The 13,353-nt window shown below is 52.2% G+C and overlaps 5 protein-coding genes across 5 annotated transcripts; 2 read left to right on the top strand and 3 right to left on the bottom strand.

Annotated features, from left to right (window-relative positions):
- Positions 1–596: 596 nt before the first annotated feature.
- On the top strand, positions 597–3,537 carry SMAC4_04358 (uncharacterized protein; the record flags this gene model as incomplete). The annotated part of the gene is made up of 7 exons (XM_003351006.2): positions 597–913; positions 1,082–2,100; positions 2,162–2,189; positions 2,243–2,295; positions 2,352–2,477; positions 2,533–3,036; positions 3,095–3,537. 7 exons carry the CDS (start codon positions 597–599, stop codon positions 3,358–3,360), a joined length of 2,313 nt encoding a protein of 770 aa, XP_003351054.2. The 3' UTR covers positions 3,361–3,537.
- A 29-nt stretch (positions 3,538–3,566) lies between these two features.
- On the bottom strand, positions 3,567–4,808 carry SMAC4_04357 (uncharacterized protein; the record flags this gene model as incomplete). The annotated part of the gene is made up of 1 exon (XM_003351005.1): positions 3,567–4,808. One exon carries the CDS (start codon positions 4,806–4,808, stop codon positions 3,567–3,569), a length of 1,242 nt encoding a protein of 413 aa, XP_003351053.1.
- A 941-nt stretch (positions 4,809–5,749) lies between these two features.
- On the bottom strand, positions 5,750–5,986 carry SMAC4_04356 (uncharacterized protein; the record flags this gene model as incomplete). Its single annotated transcript, XM_003351004.1, has 1 exon — positions 5,750–5,986. The coding sequence occupies one exon, from the start codon at positions 5,984–5,986 to the stop codon at positions 5,750–5,752; it is 237 nt and encodes a 78-aa protein (XP_003351052.1).
- A 280-nt stretch (positions 5,987–6,266) lies between these two features.
- SMAC4_04355 (uncharacterized protein) lies at positions 6,267–9,851 on the bottom strand. The gene is made up of 4 exons (XM_024655648.2): positions 8,627–9,851; positions 7,685–8,557; positions 7,495–7,635; positions 6,267–7,431 (listed from the first exon to the last, which is right to left on the bottom strand). Exons 1-4 carry the CDS (start codon positions 9,591–9,593, stop codon positions 7,085–7,087), a joined length of 2,328 nt encoding a protein of 775 aa, XP_024510924.1. The 5' UTR covers positions 9,594–9,851; the 3' UTR covers positions 6,267–7,084.
- A 1,138-nt stretch (positions 9,852–10,989) lies between these two features.
- SMAC4_04354 (uncharacterized protein) lies at positions 10,990–13,124 on the top strand (the record flags this gene model as incomplete). The annotated part of the gene is made up of 2 exons (XM_066090097.1): positions 10,990–12,714; positions 12,966–13,124. Exons 1-2 carry the CDS (start codon positions 12,415–12,417, stop codon positions 13,122–13,124), a joined length of 459 nt encoding a protein of 152 aa, XP_065945621.1. The 5' UTR covers positions 10,990–12,414.
- Between the last annotated feature and the right edge of the window lie 229 nt (positions 13,125–13,353).

The raw sequence follows: 13,353 nt of genomic DNA, 5'->3' as shown, positions 1-13,353 counted from the left end.
GCTAAACTCTTGTACAGCCTACGTGGGGGTCATCGGTGTCTCGATGCTCGGACGAAGTCCCTGTTGACTACCGTACCTACGCTGTGGGGATTTGCTAGCTCTATAAAATCCTCTCTTCGATCCAACCTCAACCTGACAACAGGATGGGTCGTTGGCTCGATTGCCTCCGTCGTCCGGAGCCCCGCGGCGGCCACGGTCTGATCCGCCAAGTTGTTCCAGTTTTGGTTAGCATTTGTGGCTGGTGAGGAAGTGACGGGGGAGATTGAAATCCTACAATCACAGAAGACTGAGGCTGGAACCTGCTATTCTCGCTGCTTCAGCTTTTTACATACCCCGCTTCAAACGGAAGTGAACTGGCTATTCGTACAGCGTGGGGAAGGGACGACCAGCCAGTTGGAGAGTCGGCTGGAAACGGTTCAGGCAAGTGCGCGGGGAAGTTTATCGGCCGTCCTATCGAACGATAACGAAAGAGAGGCTTGTTTGTAGACGGAAGGTGCATAACGAACGCTGGGCTGCTGGAGAAGCCGGCGTAACTGCACTGGAGAGATCGGACAGTCAGTCATCTTGTCTTATTTTGCTAGCTGGCCTCAAATCAGATGCGTTTCTCTCAACCCTTCAGATCTCAAAGTCTGAGATTATCGTCGATTTTGGCCCAGCCAGCCCGACGTGCATTTGCCTTTCCCAGGAATAGACTCAACACCACCGCTACAAGCTACGGTAGCTCTAGCTCTCAGCTGTACCTGAATCGCAACTTCAGTCTCGGTGTCAGTCTCCGCAGTCCCCTCACCATGAACGCCCAAGAACTCTCCCAGTACCTGGCCGATGCCCCGCCTTCGGTCGTCAGGCTCGAGGTCGAGAAGCACTTTGACGCCCTGGCAGACAAGCAGAAGCGCTACGCCCACTTTATCAGCAAGTAAGTGCATGTATGCTTCAATTACACACTGCATAGAACTTTAAAGTGGACTCGTGGAAGTTGATGTGGTCCTCTTAACAAAACCCCCTTCCCACGATCTTGGACCCCTACACCCTCCACATCATCTTCGCCCGCCTGTCTTGCTAACCCAAGTCTACTTGAATTTAGAGCTTCCTTTGCTGGTAACCGCATCGTTCTGCGCCAGGTCTCTCCCGAGTCTGAGCCCATCTATGACTTCATCATTGCTCTGCACAAGGCTTCCGGAGGTGACTGGAAGGGTCTGGCCGAGAAGGCCGGCGTTGATGAAGCCGGCTTGAATGCCTTCCTCCAGTATGCTGCCCAGTTCCTCGGCAACAGCGGAAACTACAAGAGCTTTGGTGACTCCAAGTTCATCCCACGCTGCGATGAGAAGGTCTTTGCTTCCTTGGCTTCAACTTCTCCCGAGGCCGAGAAGCACTACAAGGCTACCAACGGTGCCATCTTCTCGACCGACAAGCCCGGTCTTCTGCACCTTGGCTTCACTGACGAGGGTCACCTCACCACTTACTACCCTGACTCTCCTGGCATTACCAAGGATGAGATTGACGCTGTTGCCAAGTGGATGCAGAAGACCGGTTTGCTCCCTGAGAACACCAGGTTGCGTAAGACCAAGGACGGTGTCTTTGAGCTTTTGATTGCCTCCGCCGTTACTTCCATCCCCAGCGAGGGTGGTGACATTGGCAAGGATACCGAGTACAAGGTTACCGAGGGCCCTCTTGAGGGCAAGACCATCAATTTGGTCTATGGCGACTATGCGGCCGAGATGAAGGCCATTACCGAGTACACCAAGAAGGCGGCTGAAAACGCCGAGAATGAGACTCAACAAAAGATGCATACCGCTTATGCCAAGTCCTTTGAGGAGGGTTCTCTTGAGGCCTTCAAGGACTCCCAGAGATACTGGATCCGCGACCAAGGTCCCATGGTGGAGTGCAACATTGGCTTCATCGAGACCTACCGCGACCCGGCCGGTGTTCGTGGCGAGTGGGAGGGTTTCGCTGCCGTTGTTAACCAGGAGAGGACACGTGCTTTTGGAGAGCTGGTTAGGTCTGCGCCCAGCTTGATTCCCCTGTTGCCGTGGTCGAAGGAGTTCGAGAAGGACAAGTTCCTCTCTCCTGATTTCACCTCTCTCGAAGTTTTGACCTTCTGCGGTAAGTAGTACTTGACGAGAGGAATGGCCATGAAACGACGGAGCACTAACAATTGGAACAGGATCTGGGATCCCTGCTGGTATCAACATGTATGTGTACACAGGAGTTTTCTAACCCTAGAATGATACTAACACGCTTGTAGCCCCAACTATGACGATATCAGGCAACAGGAAGGCTTCAAGAACGTCAGCTTGGGTACGTTCACGATCTCACCTCAATTGTGGCACCCGCATCGTCTAACCAAGTTCTAGGTAATGTCTTGAGCGCCAAGGCCCCTGATGAGAAGATTCCCTTCATCGCCGATAGTGATCTCGAGATTTACAAGAAGTATCGTGACGCCGCCTTTGAGGTCCAGGTTGGCCTTCACGAGCTTACTGGTATGGTGCCACCTGTCCTTTTGCCGCTGAGAGTGGATGACTGACAGAATACAAGGCCATGGCTGTGGCAAGCTTTTGCAGGAGACCTCTCCTGGAGAGTATAACTTCGACCATACTAACCCGCCCATTAGCCCCTTGACTGGTAAGCCCGTGACGACCTGGTACAAGCCCGGTCAGACATGGGGTTCCGTGTTCGGTGGTCTTGCTGGCGCTTACGAAGAATGCCGTGCTGAGCTCGTTGCCATGCACCTGAGCTGCGAGTTTCAAGCTCTCAAGATCTTTGGTTTCGGTGACGGAACCACTGATATGGATGGCGAGGCTGGTGATGTTCTGTATGCGTCCTACCTCAGCATGGCACGCGCTGGCCTCTGCTCGGTCGAGTTTTGGGATCCCAAGAGCCAGAAGTGGGGACAGCCTCATTGCCAGGCTCGCTTCGCCATTCTCAAGGCCTTCCTTGAGGCCGAGGATGACTTCTGCAAGCTTGATTATAAGAAGGAGGACCTCTCCGATCTGGAGATCAAGCTTGATCGCTCCAAGATTCTGACCGCCGGTAGAAAGGGTATGTTAGCTCCCATTGCAATGCGATAACTGACAGTATTAGCTAACTTTCGGGACAGCTGTGGGAGACATGCTCCAAAAGATCCACATCTACAAGTCGACCGCTGATGTTGAGGTCGGTACCAAGTTCTTCACTGATATGTCCGGCGTCGGCTTGGAATACTGGGGCACCAAGGTTCGCGATGTCGTCCTGAAGAACAAGCAGCCCAGAAAGGTGTTCGTCCAGGCCAACACTTATCTTGACGAGGCCACTGGCAAGGTCACGCTCAAGCACTACGATGCCACCCCTGAGGGTATCATTCAGAGCTGGGCGGATAGAGAGTAACTACATGGTTCTGTGGATAGGGTCAAGGCACTGTTGTGATCAAGCAAGTGCAGCTTGAGCGTTGACAGGATACCAATAAAAAGTTGTAAGCCGTCCTTTGCCTGGTATACCCATTGGAAAATCTATTGCAAACAAACTCGTATGCATTGACATGCATCACTTGACAATCCTGTACCTACAGCCGAAAGAACTTGAAATGCCGCCCTTCACGCCACCAATCCCCCCTTGTTTTCCCTCTCCTTTGCAACCCATCCAAGGAACAGCGTCACATCTTTGGCTATCTGTCCCGGTACCGCCATGGTCTGTACCCATCCAGGAAGCGAGCCTCGAGCGTCAGAGGCCGTGGCCATAATCCACTCGATCTGTGCTTGGCCGTCATTCTCTGTTGTCGGTAGTTTCCTGATTCGCTCGACACTGACAAACGATCCCTTTACAGCATCCTTTCGAAACGGGTCTTCCTTGTTGCCGGTCTTGCCTTCGACCGAAGAAGTGGTAGTAGTGGCAAGGCTCTCAACGTCCGACACCGGGATATTCATGACCAAAATCTCGCTGCTGTCTTCACACTTGCTCCCCACACCGGCGGCACTTCCACGTCCCGGAGGAAGTAGCGAACAAGTAACCTGCAACACCGTAAACGCCCGGTCCTTGAGCAACGGCTTAACCCCAATCTTGTGTCTCGCCTCCACCACTTTCATCTTAAAGCTTCCATACCTATCCCCGTGCTCATCATCCACTTGTAAGCCAGAAACATCGTAGTCCCGCAACATCCTTGTCCCCACAATACTCGGTGTAAACGCCTCCTCGCACTCAACATGCTTGTCCTTGAAGCAAGTGACGAACTCTCCCCAGCTGGCTGACCCATCCCTCGGAACGTTTGAGTCGCGGTGCACGCTGCGCCGACAAGCCCACGTCTCCGAGTCGTCGGTGTTGCTGGTTGCCATGCCGGCTGAACGCTCAATGGCGCGCAGTTCAGGCGCAGAGAGGGTGCGTTCGTAGAGAGATACTGTCGTGCTGCCATCATTGTCTACCTTTGATGACTTTGTCTTCAGTGGTTTCCATTCGCTTTTTGCGGTGCCAAGATCGGTACTAGGTTGAGGTCTCTTGGCCGACTTGGGCGCCACGGAATCGATAAAGGGGACTGACTCCCTCAAGAGGGTAGCCAGAAAGGGGATCAACTCTTCTTGAGGACCGGCGGAGGGCGGGAGATGAGCGGATGATATGCCCCGTAGACGAAGGAAGGGAGCGCCTAGTTCAGCGGCTTTCACCATGACCGGAGCAGCCGCGGCACCGAAGCCGGAGCCGGAGCCGGAGTCGGAACCGATCAGGTTGGTGTGTGAATCCGGCTCTCGTGAGTTTCTAGCGTCCATCTCTTCGGATGGAACTAGCACCTTGGAGCGGTAGGCGGGACCGCCGGTGACGAAGGGGTAGGGGAAGCCTGCGATGGACATTGTTGGTGTTGATGGAGGAGGTTCTTCATGGAATTTGGGAAGGCGATTTGTTTGTTTGGGTGATGGGTAAGTAAGTGTCACTTACAGATTTACTTTACGGACGAGATGGATGGGTGGACCGCGACACTTATATGCTTGTTTATTCCCCAGTCTTGGCATGGTCAGTTGTTTGGTTACGGGTACCGGAACGGGAGGCAAGGCAACGCACGGGAAACCGGGGCCGTGCCGCAGCGCCGTAGAATCGAGTGCCAATTCCGGGAATAAATCGGCAGTGGTCTCTCCCTGAAGCTGCTCAGTCTGGCTGCCTGGCTGTGTGGTTGATCATGAGCCTGCTGATCATCAGCTGTGATGGTTTCCAAGCCACAATTACAGTACACCATTGTAGTGCGAGTGTGAATTGTTTCAACTTCACTTGTAAGGAGGCTCAGAAGAATGCCGACCTAGCCGATCATGTTGTTGTTCAAGGGGAAATGGAATGAAAAGCGTACTCAAAATGTAACAGAGGGGCGAGTACCTTGCATTCTACTCGAGTATTTCTGCTTGGTTGGTGATCAAGTTTCAGGATTCGAAGACACAGCCAACACAAATCAAATGGTGATACTACTGGTGTTCCCAGGTAGGTGGCTATCATTGCGTCATTCTTCCATAATTTCCTTTAGAAGTGCCTAGCATGTATGGGGCAGGTAGACCAGTTATATTGATTGTTCTTTCCATTAGTGTCTGTCGTACCTACTACCTTCGATGTACCATCGTATCCTACTTTACCAGTACAACACCTTCCCTCTTAATCCCAATATCTTTAATTCCTTCCCTTCCTTCTTTTTACTTCCATGTCTCCATGCTCATCAATTCCTTCCACCCTTTCCATGATGTCCCGATAACTTACCAAACTCAATTCTCTTTAATATTTTCCAGTCTGCCCATCACCCTAACGAACCAACCTAACTCGATTTTCCATAGACTGGACCAAGAGCATTCGCAATAAACTCCCTAACATTCTTCGACCGGCAGCTCGAGCATACATTGTCGGCTTTCTTGGTCACCTCCCTGTTGCTGGAGCTGGTGCTGCCGCAGCCGCCATAGGAACTTGCCGTTGCGCACGTCAGCTTCTCGCTGCTGGTAGACATTTGGGTGCCGCATTGGGGGCATTCGAACTTGGTTTTCAATTGGCCGCACATCTTGAGTTGAGGATTTCTTTCGTTTGTTGGATCTGAGGGTCTCTGGATATCTGGACAGATTGTATAATGTGAGTGTTGTCGCTCTTCTTTCTCGTTGGACGGTGAGGAGAAGTGAGTGTTGTTGGTGCTGGAGAGGATATAATACCACTGGAATCGGTCAGTTTTATATAATATATTTTTCGATTTTGGAAGAGCGTGAGGTGGTCACCTCGAAGACCCATGAGCAGTATGCGTAAGGTATCACGGCTGTCTAGAACGTCCAGATTGACTAGAACGAAGTCGAACTATCGAAGCTCGGCGCTAAATGACTACCACAGTACTATCAAACATGATGTTGAAGTTGTCATTTGGTTGGTATACTTATCTGACCGTCAAGATCCATACAATGAATGAGAGTTTGATCACATAACAGAACAGTATCCGACTAAAGTACAAGGTCAACATAGCGTAAGTTTTTTGCAATGAATATTCAGCAAATAAGTTCGAAGACGATTGCCACTGATGAGCAAAACGATCCTTGACAAGCACGGGAGAAACGATTGATTGTTTTGGGGTATCTTTCTCTCAAATCCTCCCGATCATCCACTTCTGTCCCATTCTTGCTTCGTCACCGCGATACTACACCTTACTCTCTGCGTAAGATGCAAGCAAGCAGATCTCTTCATAGCGGATCCTCCGCAAGCTTGTAGTCCGCGGTGTACGAGGGACACCACATCTCTCCTCCGCTCATTGCTTCGGTGCTCGTCGTATGCTTTACCACGAGCCCGGTTAAACTTGTCTTGAAAACGAAACAAACCCTCATAATAGCCCCCTAAATGACCAGTGTCAAAAAAGCCCTCGAGTAGGGCAATGCCAAAAAAGCGAAAAGAAGAAAGAAGAAGGAGAAAAGAAAGGAAATGCAAAAGAAACAGAATTTTCCCACGCCGCTTTGTTGTCCGTTCGCCAATGCGCCTTGCTCAAATGAGCCTAAGAGTTTAGCACCCGTCACCCTCCATCCGACTTCATCCACCACGAAAAGAAAAGATTCGGTTGGGTACGCCTGGACGCCGGGAGCACCGGAGCCGCAGAAAATGTGATACCATTCTCCTGGTCGTGTTCTCAATGGCTCCCCTCGTCACCAACCTCGACAGACTCGTCTCTGAATACTGTAGGATCTACTGATCCCTCCTTTGATGGGAAGTCAAAGTCAGCGGGCAGTGGCAGTTGGTTAGCGTACATGTCGACCACTCGGCCATCGACGATATCCTTCTGGTGCGTCTTCATGTGGCGGCGTAGTTGATCTTGGCGGTGAAAGTTGCGACAGCAACCGCGCACATTGCAGTTGAAACGGCCCTTGACCTCGTGGGTACGCTTATGCTTGGATAAGTTGGAAGACTCGCTGAATTTCTTGCCGCAGATGGGGCATTGGAGCGGCTTCTCGCCTGAATGGACGCGCATGTGCATTGCTAAAAGAGTGCTGGTCAGAATTACGGGTATACAAGAAAGACTACTCCTGTGATAGAACTTACTGAGGGCACTAGGATATCTAAAGGTTTTGAAGCAGATGTTGCATTCCAGCGGCTTTTGATCAGAGTGGATGTACATGTGCTGAGTCAAAGCCTGCTTCGCCGAGAACCCTTTGTGGCAGATCTTGCAAACATGCGGTTTATCTGTACACGTTAGAGTTGATCACGAATAGTAAAGCGTACAACCACTTACGACCAATATGTGTCTGCATATGCCTCTCGATCTTGCTCCTCTGTGGAAAGCCGTGCACGCCAGGGTGGCTCCGCGGACAGTCGTCCCAGGCGCAGAGGAACCCATAAATACCCTTGGATGCATGCTTGATGTGTACATTCGAGACGTGATCAAAGAGATCCCCTGCCTCTGTGAAAGTTTGGGCACAAAGTTTCCCATTATCCTCCCGCCATAGGCACTTGTGCTCGTCATTATCCCCATCCATCTTGTCACTGTAGCTGGTTTCCGACGTATCTGCCGATGAGCTGCGTGTATGAGAGGGCGACTGAGCCCGGGTCTTTGCCTCCGACACCGGTGTGAGGGGAGAAGGCGTGTTCATGGATGCCCCCGAATCAGATGTATCAAGAGGAGTGGCCGGAGATGAGGATAATGCCTCGGCTGCTGCCAACGTTCCGCTACTCCGCACACCTCCGGAGCCAGAGGTCGAGTTAGACAGAGCGAGCTGGCCATTACTGTTGTTGCTCTTGTTTGGCTCGGTATTCGTAAAATACTGCCTGTGTTGTGTGTTGAAGTGCCTGATATACGCCGCAGGATCATTCGCCTCAAACCCACATTGCTGCAAGGCTTGGCTTGCCTGAAAATCGCTAGCCACAGAGCTGTACTGTCCAAACTGGGCGGCGTTAAAAGCCACAGGAATATGACAGTTGGGATAGTTCTGGGGATCGTCTAACAGACACGGCCGGGTGCAGTTCGACGACTCTCCGTCTCCGTGAGCTGACAGCAGATGACTCGTGATATTAGCTAACGGGTTCGGAAGCCAGCTAGGAGACAACAGAGATGTCTGCTGTGTGTTTCGAGAAAGGCTTTGGTTCATGCCGTTCATGACTTGATTCACTAAATCAGCGCTTGTGAGTTAAAACACAGACAAAGAAGAGAAAAAAACGGGCAGCAATGGCGGCTTACTATTCTGATTGAGACCATTGAGGCTGTTCATGTGGTTGAGATTGTTCATGCCACTCATGTTGTTCATGTTGTTCATGTTGCCCATGTTGCTCATGCCACCCATGCCGTTCATGTTACCCATGCTGCCGATGTTGTTCATATGGTTCATGTTACCCATATTCGCCATACTGCCCATGCCACCCATACTGTTCATGCCGCCCATGCTGCTAAAGTTGAAGCTCTGGACGAGCATGTCAGATCCATGATTAATGGATAAGAGCGCGGCGGCGCCGTCGACAAGATCGGAGGGGAAAGCCATGGAACGTTCAGGGCAGCTTTGGTCTACGCAGACGTCCTCGCCGTTGGCACATGCAACGTTAGTGCACTTGCCAGTCATGGCACACTCGCTGTCGCAACAACTGTCCTCGGCGTTAGACTGGCAATCATCTCCGCACTCCTGCATTGATCGCTGACTCTGATGGCCCTGCCATTGGGACCAGGCACCGAATTGCTGCATGGGCATGAAGTCGTTTGATGTGATGTTGTGGGCGAAAAGGTCGACATGAGGAGTATCAAGCAAAGCATCCTGGCCATTTATGTATCTCCGTGACCAGTGGCCGAGTGAATTGGCCGTAACTCCACGGTGGTTTGGGAACTGAGAGCCACCTTGATAGAGGCCAAGGACCTCGCAGTGATCAACACATAGATCATCGTGGGATTCGTAGCCGACGGTGTTGTTTGTGGGTATGCGAGAACCATCGTGGGCCGTTGGAGATATCTGGGGTGTCGGATTGGAGGAGAGCGGTGTGTGTCGTTGACGGGAGGAGTCCATCAAGTACTGAAAGCGAAGGTCGAGAGAACCGTGATGGCCATGGTTATTGTTCTGGCTCTGGCTTTGACTCTGACTCTGACTCTGGCTGTGATTCGCGGGCCGGTGGCCGAAGTGGCCGTCCATGTCGCTCCGAGAATCGTGATGGTCAGGGCGCATAGCGGCGTGCTTCGGGATTTGGTAAAGTTAGGGGAGCCCGGGAGACGTCATCGACATCAGAATCAGAGTGTCGAAGAAACTGTCACTCCGGTGGTCACTCGCACCAAGGTTTGGTGTCTTTCTACCCTCGTCACCTAGAAGGGGAAAAAAAAACAAGGCGACGTGATGGGCGCGTGAAACTGAAGACAGTTGGAAAATCAAGTACTGTACGGCAAGATAATCCGACCGTGTTGGTAGTAGCGAGGACGAGACTGGCTAGCGGCTAGCGGCTACCATATGGGGTTCGGGTATGGAGACGCTGAGAGGCCTGTGAGAGAACGAGAGAGCGGCTCGGGTCCGGATGGTCGAAAGCTTGGCCAGCCCCGAGTTTGAGCGGCGGACACGGCGATCTGACGGAAGAAGAACGGGCTTTTGTGGACAAGTGCCCGGAGAGAATTGAGCGGAAAGCAGTGCCCGGGCTCGCAAGTCTGGAATATTGGCGGGTCGAGACTCAGACGGGTGATGGGGTGGTCTATCGAGTGGGAATGGCTGGATGGAAGGTGACAGTGGATTGAAAGCTGCTCGTGGTGGGTGAGAACCTTGATGGCCTTGGGTTTTTGGGCCCTGCTTCTGGCTGGGGCAACCGGCGAAGGGTGCGTGCGTCTTTACGTCCTCTGGGTTATTTTTTTGGGGGTCGACGACCTAGGGTTCAGGTTGGTGCGCAGGGCAGGCGACAGACAATTCTTGAGCTCGGGCGCAAATTGAACGAAGGGCACCATCAAGGTACCGCAGTGAGGGGACGGAGTCGAAACCTGAATGGAAGTGGTGGACAATGTGGAAGGCGCAGCCTGTGATGCTCAATTGCTCTGTCCTGGTCAGCTTTTTTGCTGCATCAATTTTTTTTCGCGCTGGGAGCGGAGTTCGGCCCAGAAAAATGCTGTCACCAACGTGGGGCTCCCTTCTCGACCTTCCTTCCAAAGTGCGCACCCTGCCCTTGCCTTTTGCATTCACCATCCTGCATCCTCGCTGACTGGCTGCTTCCACTTGTCACGGCAGGTTCCGACGGCGACGGGAGGTCCTCGCGGCTCCAGGGCATTGGCGAACGGTTTCCATTGTTCCAATCCATCTCTTGCGCGGATGATGCACCAACCAAAGGAGAGGACCATATGCTTCTACACTACACTACCGGCTCCTAACTGGTGCTCACAGGGCAAGCACCAGAGACCTCGTCAGTCGTCTTGAAGATGGATACAGTACATGGGGATACTGATAGGTAGTCCCAGGACCACAGCATGCAGTAGCTCGTCCGGTATCAAGATACTGTGCCGAGCATATATAAACTCTCCGCCCAATGAGAACCTGAACGGATACAGTACCTATAAGCTCATAAAATCATCCCATATCGGATTGCAGAATGCCTCCCGCGGCTCAGCCTGTCCTGCAAAACGTACAGTACCTCAGCACCTTTCTGGCTGGGATCCTGCAAGCGGGGACCCACCACATGAGGTGGGGGAACCAGCGTTCGTGCGCAGAAGGCCTTTGGAAACTTGGAACGAATTGAATCTCGGCGGCCCTCGATTTACTATCTTCATGTGGCAATATTCTTAGAGCGTTGTTCACTCGCTCCTGAACTTGGTTTCTGAACGGTTGTGGTCCGTGCCAGGTACTTCCTTTCGAGATGGGCTAATTTTTGAACGAAGTCACTCGTTCGAAGTACCTTTCCGAGTCCTGAATGGCTTCTGAACTTTCCTGAACTCCAAATACCCACTTTGGGATGATGCACGCTTTGTGGTTGGTCCAAAAATTTCTTGGCTCTGAAATGGTTCGTGCAATTTTTCAGGATCGCAAAGGGTTGATGAATGGATTTGGCTGGAAGAATTTCAGGATCCTGAAAAAGTGGCCAATGCTTTCTGAATTCAATGCCAAGGAGGACTAATTCGGAAAACCACGCCAGGGTAGCCGCATCCCCGAAGTACCAAAATCGATTCAGAAGCCCAACTTCAGGAGCTGCTGAACACGCTCTTAGCCGGCTACTCTGGGTCAGCATCGATGTCAACTGTATGCCGTGCAGCGGGCACCACCCGGCCCTCGAAGCTCCGCCGGCCCCGGGCCATCATCTAAATTCATGACCACGCTTCACGGTCCGTCCCGGCATTCTTTTCCATTCTCTTACCACGTGGTAAGATGATCGAGGGTCTACCTTCTTCTTTTCATCTCAACCAAACATGTGAGCCTCGCCATTACTTCTTCCCCTAGCATCATCGCTCACGTCCTCCATCAAACCGATACGGCTTCGATAGCGACTGTTGTTAAGGGTTCGCCTGTTATTTGACCAAACCGCTGGACCTTGAACAGCTTCCCAAATCTGGAATCCAGACATCTCTATAACATCACCACCGACCGAAAGCCACCGTCGCTTGCCCACACAAAGTACAGTCTGTCGTGTTGCTCCAGTACTGACTAGCCCGCTAATTCCATCCCATTCTTGGCTCAGGGCCGTGTGACGCTCGGGATACTATTCTAGGGGTCTAAGACCACCAAGACCACCAAGACCGCTACCGAAGACCCACCGACCTCGACCGTTTCCAACCTCACTCATCCACACTTCGTGATCTCACCTTCAACCACGATCCCCAAACAAATACCGTGACCCATATATATACTTGGACTCTTCATTACACTGCGAAAAATCAATTACCTATAGCTTATAATCAGGAGTTTCAACCTCATTTCCCGGGCGATTCCGAACCGCGAGTACAACTCGAGCACCTGACCTATTTACATTCCCGACTTCAAAGTAATACCAATCGTCAACAGGAACCAGAAACCAAAACAATCAAAAATGGGGAATTGCTTCAGCAAGAGCTCCGGTAACTTCCGAGGCGAAGGCCGCGTTCTAGGTGGCAGCGGCAGTACACCGGCGGCGGCAGCACGTCCGGCACCAGCATCATCAATGGCCGGTGGTGGTGGTGGTGGTGGTGGTTACGGAACCGTCAACGCGCCCAAAACATCCGCTCCGGTACCACCAGCGGCAACAACCACGAGGACGGCGACCGGCGGCAGGACTCTCGGAGGATCAGAAACAAAAGGAGGAGGAGCCGGAGCCGAGGACCCAAAGAGCAAAGCCGCTCAAGCAGCCATGGTTCGTTCGCACCTTCCCCCAACTCACCTTCCCCCAACTCACCTTCCCCCAACTCACCAACCCACCAACTCACCAACTCCCAACACATCACATCCCATCCCATCCCATCCCATATCGTTCCGTGATCCCTTCTTCTTTTCGTTGATATCGCGGGATGGAAGCTACAAACCCACTCACCCACCACTGCACTCATTCACTCACCAACTCCATTGACTTGACACACTGACACACTGACACAACAACACAAACAGGCTCGATTCCAAAAAGATCAAGGGTCAGGAGCCGACCTCTCCAAAAAGCTGCGAGCACAAAAGGCCATGACGCGCGACGCGCTGCTTAAAGAGGAGAGTGACCAGGAGAGGGCGAGGAGGGCTGCTGACCAGGCTTTGGAGGCGAGGAATTACAACTAGGTAGGAAGTCTGTCTGTCTGTTGTTTGTCTGCTTGCTCGATGATTATTTGGGGCTTTGAAAGTTGGCAGGCAATGGGTGCGTGGTGCTTTGGGCTGATTTGATGATTGACAAACATACCTACCTACCTCATGGTGGGTCGTTCCGGACGCTTGACGAGGGGGCGGGGTGTGATGTTTTGGCGAAGTGGTTCTCTCGCGGTTTCGTATATCTTGTTCCTTTTCTATTTCG

Source organism: Sordaria macrospora, chromosome 1 (genome assembly GCF_033870435.1).
Source record: "Sordaria macrospora chromosome 1, complete sequence".
Classification (NCBI taxonomy): Eukaryota; Fungi; Ascomycota; class Sordariomycetes; order Sordariales; family Sordariaceae; genus Sordaria; species Sordaria macrospora.
Note: the sequence above shows the minus strand (reverse complement) of the source record. Positions and strands in the feature narration are given on the sequence as shown.